Source organism: Mesoplodon bidens (assembly GCF_964165515.1).
Source record: "Mesoplodon bidens genome assembly, chromosome: 2".
In the NCBI taxonomy this organism is placed as follows: Eukaryota; Metazoa; Chordata; class Mammalia; order Artiodactyla; family Ziphiidae; genus Mesoplodon; species Mesoplodon bidens.
This window is the reverse complement of record NC_138177.1, coordinates 146,401,225-146,421,945: the sequence shown is the minus strand read 5'-3', so window position 1 is coordinate 146,421,945 and position 20,721 is coordinate 146,401,225. Positions and strand designations below refer to the sequence as shown.

Sequence of the window (20,721 nt, the reverse complement as noted above, 5' to 3'; positions counted from 1 at the left end):
CTAGTTCCTGCCTGCCTGCCTCTGATCTGTTGTATAACTATAGACGAGCCCCTTCTCTGGATGTATTTCCCCATCTATGCCATGTATAAATTAGACTATTTAAACTTTAATGGTCTTTGCAGCTTTATGGTTCAACGAGTTTTTGAAATAAAATATCTTAAGACAAAGAAAGGCAATGCACTTTAGCAAAATCAGAAAGTAGCTTTCATGGCAAGCCCTATTCACATAAAGCCCCATTTGACCAAAGTGTTAGCCTTGTGCTTTCAAGGGAGGTTATTAAAAGTATGGCATCTGGTGGGATGGGACTTGATCAAAAAAATGCCTTTGTGAAATGTTTTGTAGGACAAAACCAGTTTCCTGCTAGGAAATGGATCCCATCCCCATGCTCTAGGCAGCACAGAGATTAAGGCAGAAAGAAGGAAGGGTCAGAAATGATTGCAGAGCCAAGAACAATGATGTCTGCTTCTGGGATGTGGGGACTGCTGTTCTAGGAAGCTGCCATCCATTTCCAGGAAGTCTGCTTCCTTCCTCTCCCTTAATAAATTTCTCTGATTGCAAATTAGCTGCAAACGGAAGCCAGGTTAGTTTTACAGCAAAGTGTTGGCAATAATCGGTGAAAAAGGAAATCTGGCACTTTAAAGATCTGTCGTGCAACTCGAGAGTGAAAAAATTAAATGACCCTTGAGAGACCCATTTTCCTGGAGGAAAACTTATCCTTTGCAAAAGAGACCCTCATAACGCTCAGAAACTGTCTATCGGTCTTCAAAGCAAGAGAGAAACAGATTTCTCTTAGAAGCTACTTGAAGAAAAAGTCTATAGTCATTCCACAACGTGATCGTGACTAAAAAGAAGTCAACAAAGACAGAATAGTCTTTTCTTTATCTTCAGTTGGGAAAGGTTCACCAAACTCAGACACACAGTTTGAGCCATTGTTAATGACTATGGAGAGCATCGATCTGATCCCACCTGGCACAGACAGAGACGCTGAGGCCCAGAGAAGGGAAACCCCCCCACTCAGAGTCACACAGGTAGGACAAAGATAGAGCTCAGCTTAAACTCAGGCTCCAGGCTGCCTACTTCCACTCTGTCATGCCACCTCTCACCTGCAAAGCAGACTCTTTTTTTTTTTTTTTTTTCCGGTACGCGGGCCTCTCACTGTCGTGGCCTCTCCCGCTGCGGAGCACAGGCTCTGGATGCCCAGGCTCAGCGGCCATGGCTCACGGGCCCAGCCGCTCCGCGGCATGTGGGATCTTCCCGGACCGGGGCACGAACCCGCGTCCCCTGCATCGGCAGGCGGACTCTCAACCACTGCGCCACCAGGGAAGCCCTACAAAGCAGACTCTTAAAGCTTGCTGGCTGCAGCAAGGCAAGGCAGGATGGGCCTATGGTTTGGCCCTCTGGAGGGGAGGAAGTGCTCCATGGAGATGAGGGCAGCATATCCAAGAGAGCCTGAAAGACTAACAAGTTTCATTTCCTTAGCTTTGGCTATTTGCTTTGGCTCAGTCTGGCCAGCTGCAGGGATATATCTGGACAAACCCAAATAAAACAACCTTTTCTTTCTCATCAACCCACTGGGGAACAGTACTGGATAAACAGAGACCTTTTGAAGCATAAGGCAAGAAAAGCAGACTGACACAGATGAGTCTCTGGGGAGAAGAAGAGGTGATGTCTGTAATGTATGCCATGGTAGCAGAGAATATTACAGTCAAACTGCATCTGACCAGTGCCTAGACAAAGGGATCCAATATATTTCCTGCAAGACGAATTCATTTGGATGTTGGAAGAATATCAGAAGTCTTCTCCCTGACCTGCTACTATATCATCATGTGACTTTAAGACTTCCAAAGGCTATTCCATTACTTTTCACCCCTGTACTAATATAACTACTAATATTGCTTAAGTTTTCTTTCATAACATTTTTTCAAGAGTCTTACAAAAAAATCTGAGGAGTTATATGTGGTCCTAGGACTGTGGGCTAACCACGCTGAATGTACAACTTGAAAGCAGCTTAGGGGTAAGGAGCATGTCCCATTCACCTCTGTATCCCTGGCATTAATTTTATTTATTTATTTATTTATTTATTAAAGATTTTTTTTTTTTTTGATGTGGACAATTTTCAAAGTCTTTACTGAATTTGTTACAATATTGCTTCTGTTTTATGTTTTGGTTCTTTGGCCACGAGCCTGTGGGATCTTAGCTCCCCAACCAGGGATTGAACCCGCACCCACTGGAAGGCGAAGTCTTAACCACTGGACCGCCAGGGAAGTCCCATGTATCCCTGCCATTTAGGGCGGGGCTTAGAACACACAGGTACTTTGTAAACGGTGAATGGATAAATATTGAGTCGTATCCGTATCTGTAAATCAGATATTTCTAGATCACCTTATCAATTTTATGCATCTGGTTTCATTGAATTATCATTTTAAAATACATTCTCACTAATAAGCTATTTTTAAATGTCAGTTTAGTTTTACAGTTGCTTTGGCCCAATATTTACCAAAAAAAAAAAAAAAAAAAGAAAAAAAGGAAAAGGAAGAGAAAAAGAAAAAGTCCTAGTAAAGCTCCACTAGTTATAACACATGGATTCTGGAAGCAGTCACCCAGGGCTAGGCCAGGAGGCCAACTGGTCAAGCTGTGACTCGGGAAGCTCCCGTCATACTCTCCATCTTCACACTGACTAACCAACACTTGCAGGGAATGGATAGTGAGCTTGAAACACTACCTTGCCATTGTCTAGGATATACTTGTCCATGACAGGTGCAGGAGCAGGGTAATAGGACGACGTATTTGCTTCCTCACTGAAAGTGCTCCGTAACTCCGGCTCGGGCTCGAGACATTCTGACTTTACTTTTTCCAAGTCAATGGCGGGACCTAGGCAGTTAAGAAAAGAGATCTGTCTAGAACTCCAAGGAAAAGAAAAGGCAAATATTTTAACTAGGCATCTATCAGCACACAGCGGCACACAAAAAATATGTTGGCTTATTTTTGTCCATTGGACTACACTTAAACCCAAGCTTGAAAATAACATGAGGTATGAATGTCGCGGGAAAAGTTGGAAAACTGGAAGACAAGAATGGACGAGAAGCTAATTAAGCATGAATGAGAAGCAGTCTTCTAGGGTGTCACTGTCTGAATGAAAACACAGGGGACTCTACTTCCTGCAGAGGAAAGAGGTCCTGTTAAGACCGGGGTGGAGACCGGGTGGCAATGACTCCAGTATGCAAATTGTGTATTTGCCGAAACCCCATCTCTGCAGCCTATGTGAAGTAGGCCACAGCAGAAGATAGGAAAGTGGGGGGGGGGAGAAATGCAAAGGCCTCCCCCTCCCAAGACCTAGTATCTAGGCAGGAGCATTTCAACCAAGAAATTAAAATACAATACAGATTAAGCCCCCGATTGCCTGAACCAGCAGCTACCCTGATTTTTATTTTAATGCAATGAACACAAATTATGCATGGTTTAAACTGTGAAAGCCAGCTGGATAAATGGTGGTGGTTTCTAAGGGGGATATTTTCTTCTCCATTAGCTTTTAAAAATGATGGACTATTTTTCAAATCGCCTATTGTGTCTTGATTACCAAAGGGCAGAGAAACAGGATGAAAATGAGTAAATAAGGCCAAATGACTAGATTAACTTTTGCAGGGGAGCAACTCCAAAGGCCAACGGAGAGTTTAGCATCCTGGAGATTCTCCCTATGCAAATACTTCAGGGTTTAATGGGAGCAGAAGTTCAGCTACTGCCAAAGCCGGTCCCCAGGGCTGTGCATACAACTTAAGTAACCAGTGGGTTTCAGGGTCCAACCTTCCCTTATCCCTACCACATGGGCCACTTGGGACAGAGTTCTTTGTGTACTAAAGCCCTCACCAACAATCTGGCTGCAATTCTATGTTCAATTGCCACACCTTTGCTTTGGCTGGTGGTCGGGAAGGTATTGGTGATTGTTTACAAAAATTCCTCATGTCAGGGCTTCCCAGAACAAGAATATCACTCCTGAGTTGCTGGCTGCTGCCATCTGCAAGACAGGTCTCTGCAGTCTCCAATATTTAAGTTTGAACACACAAAGCTGAATGCAGCATGGCTGGGGAGTAGCACAGCGTTGACAAAAAAGGAGGGCTCATCTTGGGAGACCATCTCCCCATTCTGCGTGACCTACTCAAGAGCTGGGCCTAAGGCTGATTCTTCTTTGTCCCCAGCACCTGGAATGAGGAGGTGCTCTCTGAATGTTTGTTAAATGAATACAAGAATGACAAGAATGAATGAATAACTCTAAAGTTTCAGAAGCAGATGCCAAACTTTATCTTCTCTCTGTGTGAGATCTCAGTTGCATTTCTGAGATATAAGCAAACTCAAGTGGAGCATTTGATCTTTTCTTAGTTCAGGGAAGAAGTAATTACTTCAGTTTCCCCAAAAGGGCCTGGCCAAGTTGGCATCTGAGGTCTCTTCCTGCTCTGACATTCAGCAACACGAAAAAGGAATGGGCTGAGAGGGGGTGGTCCATGCAGCCACTGGAGCACAGGTAATCTTTGGCAAGATAGCTTCCCTCCTCTGGAGCCTCCTCTTCCTTCTATGAGAGGAAGGTGTTGGAGAAGAGATCGAATCCATCTCAGCTCTGACTTTATCTAGTTCTCTCCCACCCATCTCCACAATGGCCGCTAAAGAGATCTACTCACGACCAGGTCCTTCCTGGCTTAGGCCCCCATTACCCTCAAAATTAAGTTGCACACCACAGATAGCCTCCTGAAGGCCCAGAATAACCAGCCTCCTCTCTACCTCTGGCGCTCAATTCCTGCTCTCCCCTGACACTGCTCACGTCCCCCAGATGCTGTGTTGTCCCAAGCCTCTGAGCCTTTGGACGTGCTATTGTTTTGGCCTTGAACGCCCCCTCATCTGCCTGCCAAGGCCCTGGTCAGACTGCAGAACAGAGCTTACATGTCTCCTCCGTGAGGCCTTGCCCCGATCATTACCAAGTAGGGGGTCTCTAAACTGTAAATACTTCCAGCAAGTTGTACTTGCAATCATCGACCAATCTGTTGTCCACATCAAACTGTTAAGCTCTTCAAGGGCAAAGTTTTACTCTCTTTGCAATCCTGGCACCTAGGGCTAGGCCTGGCACGTTGCAGGCTCTCAGTAAATTCTTCATAACATGAGAGGGGACAGAAAGTTGTGGGCAAGAAAGAGACCTCAGTGGGCTGGAGCAGAGATTCTGAAATAAAGCCCTGCTGCTGAGTGGAGGTGCTTGGGGGCGGTGGTCGGGGTGGGTGGGAGGGAGGCTGTTGTCAAATACCTGAAACCTGTTTGCAGCCGTGAAAGTAGAAGCTAGGGCTGTAAAACAGAAATTGGAAACATCTAGCCAAGGGAACGGACAGTTCAGATGGCTATAGGGGGACGCGTGAGGGACATCAGAAGGAGCAAGGGCTGAGAGCAAAAGGTCACCTCTCTGGCTCCACCCTCTGCTGGTCCCCTCTTCCGAGATTCCGAAGTGGCCTAACCAGGTCCCTTGGACGCTCCCCTCCCCCGATGATAATCAGATGCACTCATCTGTTTCTATGCCTGCCCCTCACCAGACCACCGTGAGGCTTGAGGGCGGGCAGAGACCTCGTCCTTTTATGTCAGAGACCAGGGCTCCACACAACGCCTGGTTCCAATTCAATCCTCGACAGGCAATCTTACACATCAGTAATTACCTAACCCTTCTGACTCTGTTGCCTCACCTGAAAGGAGGGATGACAAGAGCGACTTGGCCAGACTGAAGATTAAACGAGTTACATATGAAATGATGAATCCAGACTCTGGCACGAAGCAGGTGCTCAGTAAACAGTGGCTCTCCCCCACTGCCCCTCCCCCACACGAGGGTCATATTGGGTGCTCAGTTAGTCACTACTAGTCCCTGGGAGCCAGGGCGCTGCTGGTCTTCTTTTGCCCCAAGTGCCTAGCATGGGCCCAGCCCAGAGCAGGTGCCTGCACTCCACAGCACACCCACGCTATGTTCCCCTGTGCTGGTCTCCTCAGGGACCAACGGAGTTTTGTCAAATACTGAGGCTATTGTCCTGGGATCTTCTGGCTCTCAAGGAACACTACTTCCTAACGTACCCGATCAGCACTGTTTAAAATACCTGGTGGCTGCCAGGGATTTTTTTTTTTTTAACATCTTTATTGGAGTATAATTGCTCTACAATGGTGTGTTAGTTTCTGCTTTATAACAGAGTGAATCAGCTATACGTATGCATATACCCCCGTATCCCCTCCCTCCCACGTCTCCCTCCCCCCCTCCCTATCCCACCCCTCTGCACCGCTCTCCTCAACTGCCTCCTCTGGCATTATATACAGAAGGTACCTGGTGCCTCAGCAAGGAGGAGATACCAACCAAAGGCTCATCTTGGAAGGGGTGTGTCAGGAGACCTGGGTGTGGATCCAAGTTGCATGACCTGAGACACGCCACCTCACCTCTCTGAGCCTCAGCTTTCCTACCTGCAAAATGGGGACTTGCCAATAGCCACCTGATAATGCCTCTGGAGAGACTGGCACTGAGGCAGGCAGAGAACAGAGGCTCTGACACAGGCTCAGAAAATGGCAGATGAATGAAGGAATGAATCAATCGGTAAAGCAGGGTGTTCAGTATTACAGAATCAGAGAGAAAAGGAACAAAAAGCATGTGGTTTCTTTGGGGAGACGAGGGAGGGCCTCTAGTGCTTTTAATTTAAAAAGGAGAAAAAACACTTCATTGCAAATTTTAGTAGGCTCCACTATGATGTTGGTAATTTACATCTCATTACAACAAACGCTTCAGATTGCTGTTTTGCTTTTAAAAATTTCTGAGGCATTGTTCTCCTTCAAACATACGTGACCAAATTAGCCACAATAATAAGCACTTGCGCTGAGAGACGGCATTGCACGATCTGGTGCAGATATTTTAAGTAACAAAGGAACTTTTTTCACTTGTGGGAAGAGTAGGAATCAAAAAAAAAAAAAAAGGCTTTTGATCCACTTCAGGTTTATTTTGGAGAAAATATACCTTCCACGGAGAGAAACCTCTCAGCTGGGTAAAGAAAGCTTTTGAAAGAGTATAAAAGATAGTGCTTGTCTTTTCATTCAGTCATTCATGAGCCCATTCATCACACATTCCCTGACTGCAGACCAAGATGGAGCCCTGGAAGAGGCACTGGGGACCCAGAGACAAATATAGCACGTCCCAATTCTGGACAAGCTGAGAATGTAACACGTAAAACTCTTATTACACAGCATACAAATAGCTGTGAGTTGATGGCCAAATACTGGGTTTAGTGCTAGAAAACCTGGTGTAAATCCTGGTTCTATTATTTCCTTTACTTTTTTAAGCCCCAGAGGCCTCTCCCATGAAATGGGAATCGTGGCACACAGTAAGAGGCTTGGTAAACGTTTGCTGGCACAACAAATAAATGAAATTACGCCATTCTCTGTTCTTGTCTACCTTCAACTGGACTAACGCTATTCTTCCTGAAAACCTGTCTAAAAAGTTAATGCTTATGTTACTTCCAGGAGGCTTAAAAATCACCTATATCTTCAAAATATATGTTTGGACACTAAATACCATTTCTGATTTCGGCTGAAACAAAAAAGGTTAATAATATTAGATTTTTTCTGAAAAAGTATTAAAGCCTTCCATTCATTTCTGCAAGTAAATAGGAAGTTTCTCTGCTATAGGTATAATTCTAGTTTCTTCCTAAATGCAAAATGAATCAAGTCAAAATACTTAAAGCATGCCCCTACTGCAGCACAGAGGCACACTGGGTTTGGCAAAAAAAAAAAGATGATTACACTTGTTGAAAGGGCCTGAGCATGGGAACAGCTAGTAGCAATGAAGGAGGTAGTACACAGAGGCCTTGGAAAGAGACAGTGGCAGGTGGATCCCCCTCTGTGGGCCCCAGCACCCCCTCTCAAAAGGCGTCGGCCACTCTCATCTGCTGCAGTAGCTATGCATCTGCTTCTCAGCCCCGTTGTGCTTCCAGTGAGAGCTGGGACAAAGGTGGTCTCATTCCTTCAGTGAGAGTCTACTAGGCACCTACCAAGTGCCAGTCCTGGGTTAGGTGGCTTTGAGTGATGTGCAGTCCAGTAGTGGAAAGAGATAGGCAACAGGTCATTACCGTCCTGACAAGGGTAAGGATAAAGACTTGGGAACAGAAGCAAAGGACAGGGTGCTACACCTGGAGGAGATTAGGAAGACTTCAGCAGGACGGTCACCAACTTCTGTGCTGGGGCCTGGAACGGGTTGGGAGGGCTGGGGTGGGGTAGTTATCTTCAGATGGTGAAGGCAAATGGAGGCGCACGGACCGACCAGCAAGTGGGCAGCATGATGACCTGCACAGGTTGGGGAGGGAGAGGTCACCACTGGCTCCGGGATCGTGGAAGGCTTTAGGGAAGAGGTGCACTCCGACCGGAGCCTGATGGGTGATAAGGTCTAGGGAAGGTGGAGGGCTGGTCAGGCAGGGGGATGGCATCCCCATCAGCCACAGCTCCTTGGGTCCTTCCCCCACCCCTCCCCGTTTTCTGAGGGCCCTTTGTGCGTGAGGGCTGGGGTAGGCTTTGCTGAGCAAAGGCAGGAGAGGCCGTTCTGGCCAGAGGTACTGGATTGGACAAAAGCCCTGCAGCTCATGTGGATGCCCTCACAGTGGGGCTGGTCCCTCGGGGAGTCAGAACTGCAGAGCAGAGCTGGAATGGACCTAGAGAGCCCCCTCTCCATGGGGTAGAAGCCCAGGAAAACAGGGGTGGCAGGAGCTGGCCCAAATCCCCAGTCGTGGGGGTCAAGGTATCCTCCCCACTGTGAGGAACTGCAGATGCCCATTTCAAAGGACATGTTTGCTTCTCCCTGAAAAGGAAAGGTGACCAACACTCGCTGAACATCTTCTCTGTTGGTACCTTACATTGAAATACCTATTATTTAAACGTTTTAATCTTGACACCCCAGTGTCAAGTTATTATTTGTTTACCATCTTCCTGGTTAGGACGGAAACTCCGAGGACAGCTGCCATCCCAGTCACGGCTATATCCCCAGCACCCAGCACGACGGCCCCGGCCCACAACGAACACTCATTAAACATGTGTTGAATGAAACAGGTTAATCCTCATGACAGTCTTGCAAAATCTATCTTCTTATCTTTGTAGAGGCTCAGAGAGGTAAAGTAACTTGATGAAAGTCAAAAAATTCAGGGTTGCTAGACTCCCAAAGACTTGCTCTTTCCCTACACCTCTTTGGCTGACTGCAGTTTTCAGACTGCACGGGCTTCTCACGTAATGCCCACTCTGTGGGACCCTCAGCATCTCTGACCTTCTCTCACCTTCCTAGGGTGTCCGTGAAGATCCACAATCATGCAGGGGGGCAGCTGGGAGGAGAGGGTATCACCAGGATTCATCTCACCTCTAGGAGCTCTGAGCCTACCCCCTGCCAGCTGGTGGCCAAAGCTGGGCTGGTTCTTCGTCTATGGTTCTTCCACCTTCCTCCCCGCCCAACTGTCTGGACCCAGGGAGCATCCAAATGGCAAGGATATGCAGAACAGCATGGGCCTGGGCTGCCAGACAGGCACTGAAGGCCTCACACATGCACTGTGTGCATGTGACATGGCCTTTGGCTCTGGACCCGAACTGGCTGGGTGGGAAGACTGCGGGGGTTGTGGTGGGAATAAGTGGGGCGGCGTAAGAGCTGCCCTCAGAAGCCTGAAGGGCTGCCACGGGCACGGTGAGCACCTGTGGGCAGGAGTTATGGGGGGGGGGCAGAGTTTCACCACACGGCTGACATCTCCCAAGCAAGTCAATCCGTGGCTTTGGCTTTGCTGGCTCTTGCCTTCAGGCCATGAGCCCTTCCAGAGCAGGAACGATTTGATCTGCTTGGTTCAGAAGAAGAGAGTGACCCCGAGGTTGAGGGACTGAACCCCAGGCCGCTCCAGTGGGGAGGATCCCCTGTGGGCCACGGGGCAGTTCTAGGTGCTCTCACCTGCCTCTGCAGCCTTGTCTCTCCCTCCTACTTACTTCTCCTCTGCGCAGTCCAGTCAGAAACCGCTTGTGGTTCCTGAATAAGCCAGCCTCTGTCGTAACTCCATCAGGCTCTCCTGTCATCTGGACACGTTCACTTCCTCTCTCTGAGCCCGCATCCTCACCTGACGATGCTATCTACTGCTGAGGTTGTTTTCTGTGTGAAAAGCGTCTAACGGCAGGCTCAAAGCAGGTGTTCAGAGGGGCCAGCCACTGCCCTTAATAAGGAGCCCTTTCCCATCTCTCCCACCTCCACCTGCTCTGACTGGCGAAGCCAGCGGAAAACAAGCCGGCCACACAGCCACACCGAAGCCCACGACCAGCAAGGCAAAGCCCTGTTTCAAGTGGGAAGCACAGTTCTGTTCTGGCAATGAAGAGAAGCCCAGCGACTCTTGCATGTCCCGGCTCCCCGAGCAGGAAAAAAGGGACAGCCTGGAGTTGTCCCTCAGCCCCCTCCCCACTGCCCCAGAAAAATGAACACTAGGGAAAAAGAGGAAGGAGGGTCCTGGACCGTCCTGCCACTCTGAAATCAGCTCTTGAAACAATCTAGGATGAACTGTGGCTAATGTGTTGATTCAGTCTAGAGTGCAGAAAGTCCTTCAAAGTGGGAGATGGCCAATACCTTTAAGAGAAACAATTCCAGTTCTCACTGCTAGACCTTTCCCCGCCACCCGGGGTTAGCAGGCCCTGGGCACAGCAGTTTGGGCCCCACTCCATCAGTAAGTGAGTGGCAGGCTGTGGACCTCCTGGGTCACGGGGATACCACTCATCCTCTTAGCCCTCTCTGAAAGCCCAACTTTTGTGAGCACTCCTGTGTATTAGGGAGAGTGAACTGAAGGCTGGAGGAGGTGGAAAAGAGCTCTGAGTGGAACAGGCCCCAGAAGGAGAGCCGTGACAAAGAGAAAATTGAGCCATAAACAGTGATGTCTGAAGAATCAAGAGGGTCAAAAGGAGTGCTTGAGGACTGGAGATAGGAAGACTGGAATTCTGCCCAGGAAAAGAGGGCGAGTTCAATAAGCCACAGACCGGTGAGCTTGAAATCGAGTCCAGGCGTACCTATAAAATAGATGATTCAAATAGGATTTCTGAGCACTTACAAGGGAAAGCAGCAATGTCCAGGAGACAGGAGGGGTTGACCAAAGACTAAGATATGCCAAGACAACCACATCTGTGCTCTGCTGTAGGGCAATGATTGCCTACGGCGTGCCACGCATCACATACACATCATCTCATGCGAATCCTCAAATGATCCTACGTCATTCATGCTGGACCCACTGAGCACTTACTATGTGCCAGCCCCTGGGCAGAAGTCTTTACATGCATTTGCTCATTTAATTCTCTTAAGAACCATAAAGGTTGGTACTGCCATTGACCTTGCCTTTTGGATGAGGAAACTACGGCCCAGGAAGTTTTAAGTAATTTGCCCAAGGTAACAAAATCAGACTACGGAAAAGCCAGGGTTCAAAACTCCAGTATTTCTGGCCTCAGGGCCCATGCAGGCTCTTAGTCACTGACCATCCTCTCCGGCCTGTATGTGGTAGGCATTAAGATATCCATTTTACAGAGGAGAAAACAGAGGCTAAGAAGGGTTAAATCATTTGCTTGAAGCTGCACAGTTAACGAATTAAGAGAGCCGAGATTCAAACCCAAGTAATATCTGCTGCCAAAGCCCACGGTGCCTCCAGTACAGGGGAGAGCCGGCAGGAGGCATTGGCTGACGTCAACTGCCTTTTCAAAGGCACTGTCAGAGACCTGTGCTCAGAGTCCAGCTCAGACCGCACAAGATTTTAAAGATCAAAGCTGGTATTTTAACGGACCTTGGACGGAACACAAGGCACGAGCCCAGAGGGGAACAGAGGTGATAGAAACCCAGCTCTAAAGAGCCAAGACAGATTTGCGGGCCACAGTGGCTTTCTCCTTCAAAAGTTTCAACTAACTTGTGATCTGGCCGACAGGGACATATATTATCTCTTCTTTTTGCCTTCTCCTCTCTCAAGTGGAGATAATAATCCTTACCTGGCCTTGCAATAAGGCTATCGGAATAGTCCAATGAGATAAAAATGTCAAGGTCTTTGAAGCCTGTGAAGTGTCTTGTACATGTGAATTACTGATATTCTTCTTCTTATCTATGCCTCTTCTGGTCAGAGCTCATCATCTCCACCTACATTCCCTACAAAGCACGCACAAAATCCAAAGCCATCATATGCCTCCCCCTGCAGCTACAGCCATTTGCTCTGTTCTATCCGGTGTACAGGGCTGCGCCCCGCCTCGGGCTGCGTGTGCATCTTGAAGGCAGGGATTCCGTCTCCTCCTCTATGTCACTCACAGAGCCCTTTCCAGCCTTAGTTGAACTAATGTTACCTGAAACACACTGGAATGATTTTAACTATCTAAGAGTTACTTAGAGTGCTAAAAGCTGAGGGTGATGTCTAAGGCTCGGTCTTTGACCTCTAAGAGCAAGGAATCTGGCTGAGGGGAAACCAAGACAGACGCTAGAGTTTACTCCTTCTCATATACCAGAGCCTTGCAACTAACTGGCTTTCACTGTTCTGCTCCCCCTCATCCCCTTGGAATTCTCTGAGACTGCCAAGCCCTGGTTTAATAAACACCACTCTCACTCCAGGCTCGTGAATGTTTTAGAAAGGGACTGTCTTTCTATCAATATATTTCCAGCACCTAACACAGTCCTGGCACAATGGATGCCCTTAATAAATGATGAACGAATGAAAGAATAAATGAATGTACATACACACAAATAAATCTGTACTTTATAAAGTGTAGAAGATCTTCATGCTTTTTGTGTCCTCAGCACTTATTTCTCTGGGAGAAGGCAAACGGGAAAGGGCAGAAAAGGAGAAAGAGACTGGTGTTTATTGAACACTTACAATATGCTGGTCACAGGGCTTTATTCTTTACATATGCTTCTTCCTTTAATTTTGACACCACGACAGAGGCTCCCAGCGAAGGGACTCTCTGGGTTAGAGAGTGAGGTTCCTTCCCATCAGAGAGGGCTGCCTCTCATGCTAAGATCATACAAAAGGAAAGTTCTACTTTACAGAGAGATGTCCTTTGGGAGGATCAGGCTGGGGGGTCACCCCCATGTCAGTGACAATGAAGTCCAAGGGCTAAAGAAGGGCATGTGGGCGAGGGCCCAGAGAGAGGCTCCCAGGACCAGCTGTCAGGAGACCCCTGGGAATAGGCTTGTGGCACTTTCTGGGCTCGTTTCCTCATCAGCAACATGAGGGCAACACCCTATATCCTGTCTAAGCTCGTTCACAACTCCAAGGCTCCATGTTCTAGAGAATTTTTTCTGTTAAATCCATCTTGTGTGTATTTGTGGAATGAATGAAAGAACGAATACTCAGATGAAGAAGTGAGCCATCCAGCGAAGTCTCTCAAACATCTTCTTATACCACCTTGCTGCTGCTCCTACCCTTCTGCTCCTACCCTCCACCAGCTGCACCATTACAACTCCTGGCTGCCAGAGGACCTGCTCGCCGCTCTGAGGTGCCCCTCGGGCTCAAGAGGTCACGCTCTTGCTCTCTGCCCTCTCCCATCTACAGCCTGTAGGATCCCAATGCCTGGGCAAGTCAGCAATGATTCTTTTTAAAACTGAGCATCCCTGACCTGTGGATGATCCAGCACACAAGATGGACAAAGGTCCTTGAGATGGGGCCCCTGGCAAGGTGGAAGGGAGAAAATACACAAGGGGAGGCCTCTAAGAGCAATGCTTGAGCCAGGCGCGGCGGGGCGGGGCGGGGTGGGGGGGCGCGGCAAGAATGGTGCAGCCCAGGCCACGCATCAATTCCAGGGTGGAATGTGCTGCTGAGAATCAAAGAGGGTCTTTCAGTCCCTTTCTGGCTCTTCTCTGCCTTGTTATAGGTTTCTTGGGGGTGTTTTCCCAGACTCAATCAGAGAGACTTCCACCTTCAAATGTTAGCCCCTTCCCCAAAATTCGGTACACTGCATTTCAATCACATGCTTACATGTTTACCTCCATCACTACGCCCTCCCCAGCTTCCAATGTCTTAGTCTTCTTTGTATCTCCCCAAGTTCCTAAGCTCAGAAAGCATGTGGTCAACGTGAGCTGACTGACTGAATGAACAAATACATATGTAACTCCTTTTCTCTTCTATAATAGAAGACCTTGAGAGGCAGAGAAGTTGGTTAACCTACTCAAGGTCATACAGCCAATTACTGGTTAGGAGAGTCAAGAGTTAAAAACCAAATCAGTCCCTGTCTTAGCCCCTCCACTAAATGGTATGAAAAAGGAGCTAATGGTAATTCAGCATCAACAGAATGCCAGACAGTATGCTGTGTATCCCTATGCTGTGAGAGGGGTATTATTATTTCCATTTTACGGATGAGAACACCCAAGTCTCAGAGAGGTACCCTCTGCCTAGATTGCTCCTTGCTCTTCCCACCCACTCACCCCTGCCTGGATAACAAAAATGCATCCTTCAGGCTCCAGCTTAGAAGTCACTTGCTTCAGGAAGGCTTTCTTCCCTGATCCCCCAAATTCGGTGGATGCCGCTCCTCTGCTGTCCCACAGCAGAGCTTCTATCCCTGTGCTGGCACTGTGTCAGTGGCTGTCTCCCGTATCAAGCTTTGAGCTCCTCAAGGGGAGTGGGCAAGGGCGGTATCTTGAATGTACTGAACTTTAACCACCAGGCAAAATGCCTGGCACACAGCAGAGACCAGTAAATATTTGTGGAAGAAAGGAGGGAGGAGGGAAGAACGCAAGGAAAGAAGGCTCCCAAAGCCACAGAGCTGGGAAGTGGGGAAGTTGGGTTTGAATCCAGGCCTATCTGGTTCCAAAGACTAGACTAGACCAGACTAGACTACATCCATGAAAACATACAAACTCCCCTTAGAGTAGGGAGCCTTTTATTACACTCTTGTGGATTTATCTTAGAACTTGGCACATTATCATTCTCTGATTAACAAGTGCTAATCGATGGACTTTAAGCTTTCACAGGTCATGGACAGCAGGTGTGATTTTCTGGGACACCCGTGGTCCCTGGAGCAAAGCGCACGGTACATGGTGATTGCTTTACGCATACTTGTGTCTTGGGCTGACTTATAGTCAGTCCATCCCACTGTGATGACGATAGTGACTCGCATCGGAGAAGAGCCAGCCATTGGCCCTCAAGACGACATTCAAGGCCTGTGGGGTGGGAGTGCCTGGAATGATCAAGACACTGAAACTATGGTCGGGGCCAAGTTTGTCTAAGTGTCTTAAGACTAAAGAGGAACATGCTGATACAAAATGCAGTGCCTTACTGCCCCAGAGGGTTAGGAGTGGCTTCTGGAGTTTAAACTCAGGTCATCATCATACAGAACAGGCAGTTTCCCTGGGAGTTGAAATAATGACGTGGAGAGTTTTTGTTGTTAGTATGCTTTGCTCCCCTCCCACCCTCCACCCCAAAGAAGTTTACAGAAGGCGTAGCATACAGAGTGTAAGGAAGATAAAAATTATTCATCCGAAGACCAGGAAACACTTTTTCTCTCTGGAAATCTCAGTTCTCTCCCGCCTCCCACCCCCACTCCACGATCAATACAGTTTTCACACTTTTTTTATAGTTAGGGTTTCTCTTTGAGATTTTATTTTGAGAAAAAAAATTAGTAAGTTTTTACGTTGCACACCACATGTGACCTCTGGTGCCACTGTGCGCCTCTAGGGGCTATGATTTGGGAGAACGGCCAAGGCGGAGCCAGGGGGTGGGGACATGACTAGCCTGGGAGTCGGGGATACGGATGGAGGTGAGCTCTGCCTCTGCCTCCCCAGGCGACTCTGCCTAAGGCCCAACCTCAGCTTCCTTCTCTGCGACAAGGGCATGGAAAGGCCTCTTGACCGACTCCCTAGGCCACCCTGAAGATCTACTGAGGCACTGCCTTGGGGACATACTCTAGGTAGTAAAAGGCACTTTTAAATGTAAGTAAGGTAGCACTTTTATCTAAACATCAAAGAGGAATGAGGCTTTACATGTCCATCTGTTATCTAGATAACACAAACCTTCCTTCTTGAGTATAAAATTGTATTTGATTTAAACTTCGGGGATGGCACTTGTGTCTCTAGACTAGTCTATTCCCTTTTTGAAGCAAAGAACACTGATGCAGGCTTATTAATGATCGTCCTCAGGGGATGTGGAGGCTATGAACTTGTGTTATACTGATTTGCTCAATACTGACTGGCCTCTATTTTTTACAGTCCTGGATTCTTGTGTTCTGAAACAGCGTTTCTGTCTTTTCCTCTCAGGTAAGGAGTCGTTTCTCCCTGCCGGCAAAGCTGCTCCCTTTCAGATTTCCCTTGATTCCTGCTTCTAAACCACGTCAGATGTGAATATCTAAAAACCGAGTTTGTTAAATTCAGTTGCAATATAAGAGCCTATCAAGTTCTTCTATGAGCAAACCTGAGGAGTTTTATACATCTTGACATTAATCTAAGGTCGTGTGCCTCTCTGCTCAAAACCTTTTTAATTTTTCTCATTCCTACCAAAACAAGTCCAGACACCCCAGGCTGGTACAGTTTTCAAGGCCTTCAATCACCTGTTCTTAAAACTACAGTTGCCGTCTCTCTTCTCAACACCCCAGTGAGATTGCTGCCCTCTGCTTCCTCTTGTGCCTTGAAAGCCCGCCCACCCTTCAAGGCCCACCTCCTTCCCGAAGTCTCCCTCAGTTACAAATAACCCCGCTCCGTCCTTTGAACTCTCCTGTCATCTTATCCACGGCTCTCCTGTGACACTGATCACTTTCTGACTTAAAGGAATACATTTGCCAGGATGCTGTCTAGCTCTCTTTACTATCCTGACACCCCTTGGAGAGGTTTCCTATTACCCCTGGTCCTGCCTCTTACCACATGGATGCGTAAACGAGTGGTGGCAAATACGCTGCCAGCTCTCGTTCTCTGAGCCCCATTTCTTGACGTTGCCCGCTGTGCTCTGGATAGCTAAGGCTGCCGCACGCCGAAGCTCCTGTCAGATTCGCTCCGAGAGGGGAGTGGCTCTCCCTTGGGGTAACTGTGCCCTTCCCTCACCTCAGGGAAGCTCGGCCTGCGTGTCCCCGGTGCCCTCCCGGAAGGGGAGCGGCACACGCCATGCCCCCGCGGGGAGTGGCAGGCGGCCCGTGGCGGGAGCACTCACCGCTGCCCAGCCTCAGGAGCAGCACATCCTGCAGCCTCCGGTTGAGGTCGCGGAGCTCCTTCATCTCGGACACCAGCGCCCCGTACTCCTTGAGCTTCTTAGCCTGCTGAACCAGCTGCCTGCGAGTCCGCTCCAGCTCCTGCTGGAGGTGGCGCATCTCGTCCTGCTGCTGCTGGTAGTTGCGCAGCAGCTCCTCGTACAGAGCCCGGGGCACGCCGGCGTCCTCCAGACTGTCCATGTCCTCTGGGCCCGGGGAGGCCTCCACGAAGACCTCTTCCGGACATGTGCTGTGGCCCAGGCTCAGGCCGTTCTGCTTCTCCAGCCGGGCCACCACTGCCTCGATGCTCTTGTGCGCCACTTCACTCGGCTTCCGCCCCTCGGGTCTCTGTGTAGGACAACGAGAATCAGTTCAGGCAAGGGCAGCTGGGACTTTCTTGGGCTGCGGCTCAATATTTCCCCAGACAATCCTAGAATCACAGAACCACAGAACATCAGTGCTTGGAGAAACTTGTGCAGACACGTAGTCAAAGCCCTTCACTTTACAAATGGGGAAACAGAGGTCCAGAGTGGGGAAGGGTCTCACCCGAAGTCACACAGTCAGTTAGTGGCAGAAGCAGGACTCTGGTTTCCCAGACCAGCACTTCTTCCGTTCCATCACTCTGCCTCTTGGGTGCATATTATATCATGACTGCCCTCCCCAACTCCCCGGCCCCCCACCCTACCCATCGGGCCCAGGCAGTGATTTGCTCACAGGGAGTATTCAATGTGTGTTTGTGGAGAATCAGTAACAAATCAGGCCAGGCCTAGCCATCCCAGGGGAGGCATCACTCAAATCTCTTCAACAACAAAAACATAAATGCCCCTCCCCCCTGTTCCCCCCCACAAAAAAAAGGGCATTCCACCAAGTAGACTTTTCCTCAAGAATGCTGTAGTTGGGAAGGATGCTAAGGACTCTAATCTAGGGCAGGAAGCATGTCTTATTTTCTGCTTCTCCACTGCCTACTCAGAACTGGCACTTGGCAGGGGCTGGATAAATGTTTACGTAACTGAAAAGTTCCAAGAACGCTAGCACTGGAAGGTTCTTTCTGTTTAACTCCCTCATTTTACAGGTGAGGAAATTGAGGCTCAGAGAGGGGAAGGCCTACATTCAGGGTCCCATGGTGAGCTACAGAGAGAGTCAGACCCCGAACCTGAAGCCCCACTTAGGAGCACTGGGCTCCTTCCCCCACATCTGTTAGCTTCTCCTTGGACTCTGGCCAAGTTGAAGCTCAGCAAGAAGTGGATACATAGAGGACAGTTTAGTGAGAAGAGAATTATCTAGGACTACCCAGGGGTTGGGGTTTCAGCTGCCTGAGGCAATTCCAGCTCAAGTGGACAAAGCTCCCACTGAGGGGAAGTGGGAGTTACAGGACCCACTGAATTCTTCACCCAGTGCAGGAGGGCTATAGGAGCTCTCCTGACGGGGGCACTGTGGGAGATGCAGACAACTGGAGATACCAGATTCCAGACAACTTAACTGTGTCTGCTCAAGCCTGCCTTAACCTCTCAGTAAGTTCCTGAAAATTTTGGAAACAAACATGACTCTGAGATTAGGTTACACGACAAGATCCTATCCTGTCATTTATCCACTGGGATAAAGTGCTGCTAGTAGTCTAGATGAATTTATTCATTAAAATTGTAATGATCACTTTGGATACCCATCTGCATCACTACACCGTGAGACCGCTAAGGGCAGTGACCATGTCTGTCTAATCTCTATGACCCCAGGCACCAGCAAAGGGCCAAGGCCCATAGCATGGGTGCAATGAATGCATGAACTAAAGTCAACTGCGTCTTTTGGACTGCGCTTTGGGGATGTCCTTGGCCTGTGTCCAAAAGCAGACTACAGTGAGTGCAGAAGGCATCCCTCTTCCTCCTCCCTTCCTCCAGGGCACGCATCGTACAGAAAAAACATCTGGCTTATTGAACAAGATATTCAGCAGGCTTACAAGCGAAGGCTGGAGGAGAGCAGCTAGGGCGCACACCAAAGGAAATGCAACCTCATGTGAAAGTTTTCTTCCAACCCAAGGTCACATTAAGCTCTTCGTCTGAACCTGGCGCACCCCATCTCCTCGTGAGTCCACCCTTAGCTGTTTGGGGGCAGCCTGATAGTGACTGGCTCTGAACTGCTGCCCGAGAGCAGCCATGTTCCTGGAGCCTAGCAGTGACCTCTCCAGAGCTGGAGGCCGGATAGAAATGCACCATTCCCAACCCTTAGCAGCGATGGCACTGCACAGATGGTACCAACAGGACAGCGGTCCCTGGAAAGTCAGCCAGCAGAGCAAACTCACGCTAGCTGTCCAGAGCCTCTCCCAACGTGAAAAAGTCATGGCCTGTGACACCACGGGGCATTTACATGGGCAGAGGAGGCCAGACTGGAATTCTTTAGCTATAAGAAATCTGAAACGGCTGCCCCACACTTCCAAAGAAGAGGAGAGATTTTGTTACCTTGATGTGTCTAAGCTGTAAATCTTCTTCCCCATAATCTTTAACTTCCCCATCTTCTTCTACATGATTGAGAGAAAGTTTGGGGATTTTTATTTTCTTCTGCATCACACTGTTTTCAAGGTCAGATTTGTCTTCTAAAATGCATATCAAGAGAATAAGGTTTGTTATGAGTCAAAATGCTCAAAATGCCCATAACCTCAAATACTAGAGAATGTCTGAGGCCAGACCAGTTAAAAAGGAAAAGCAAACAAACCCAAGACTCATTCCCTGCTACATGCAGGGCCCCTAGTAGCAGCAGTGCAGATCAGACTCTACGATCAAGGCTATATGCTAAAGGCACCACCAAACAAAGCGTTGAAATAGCGCCCAGTGAATTTGCTGAGGGGTTTCCCTAAGTATATCTTCAAGGGTGGCCTTTTATGGAATTCTAGAATCTTGGAACTGAAATGGCCCTTAGATTGTTATCTGGTTTTAACTTAACTAGCACATGAATCCCTCAACAACTGAGATATTTCTAAGCAAATGATCTCCCAGGAAAACTTGGCGGGTTCCTGCCCGCTCAGGTACTGATGAGCATGAAAGGATGATAGCTCTTATGGAGATAAAGCCTGAACTGGAGCTGAGGTACAGCCTCCCCACAGCCCAGACACAAGACAGGCTGAGTTAAGACAGATACGGGAAGAGTAACTAGCAACATTTACTGGTATCAGATAATGAAATGACAGAGTTTGGGGGGCCTCAGTGACCAAGTGGCCCAACTCTCTCTCATCTTACAGGTGAGGATGGAAGGCACGTGCCCAGGGTGTGAGTCTGAGGAAGAGGCAGGAGTGGGAAACAGGCCTCTGCCATCCAACCACTGCTTACGTGTGATAACAACACACACTGCCGTGCATTTCAAACTACAAAAGTGCTACACGAATACAAAGGGATACTACTTCTCCTCACTTTCTTATTCTTTAAACTCAACTTCAGATAATCTGAAAGAGAATTATTTTTCTCTTGCACAGATTTCAAACTCTACTTCCCAGATCTGTCTCTCATTGTAGATGTCAACAGTAAAAATTCAAGGAGGACAGTTCCAGAGGTAGAA

The 20,721-nt window shown here is 48.4% G+C and overlaps 2 protein-coding genes across 5 annotated transcripts in view; both read right to left on the bottom strand.

Moving 5' to 3' along the window:
• AGBL4 (AGBL carboxypeptidase 4) overlaps positions 1-20,721 on the bottom strand; it is a gene marked incomplete at both ends in the record, with an annotated part of 1,399,565 nt that overhangs the window by 229,525 nt on the left and 1,149,319 nt on the right. The window lies entirely within an intron of this gene.
• BEND5 (BEN domain containing 5) overlaps positions 1-20,721 on the bottom strand; it is a gene marked incomplete at its 5' end in the record, with an annotated part of 47,715 nt that overhangs the window by 12,596 nt on the left and 14,398 nt on the right. The window contains 3 exons of one of the 4 annotated variants that reach the window (XM_081224229.1): positions 2,723-2,871; positions 17,145-17,529; positions 19,632-19,765. In XM_081224229.1, the coding sequence (XP_081080355.1) occupies positions 2,723-2,871; positions 17,145-17,529; positions 19,632-19,765 (668 nt within the window). Of the gene's footprint in view, positions 1-2,722; positions 2,872-17,144; positions 17,612-19,631; positions 19,766-20,721 lie in introns of those variants that run through there. The other 3 variants (XM_081224230.1, XM_081224231.1, XM_081224232.1) reach the window with 3 other exon arrangements.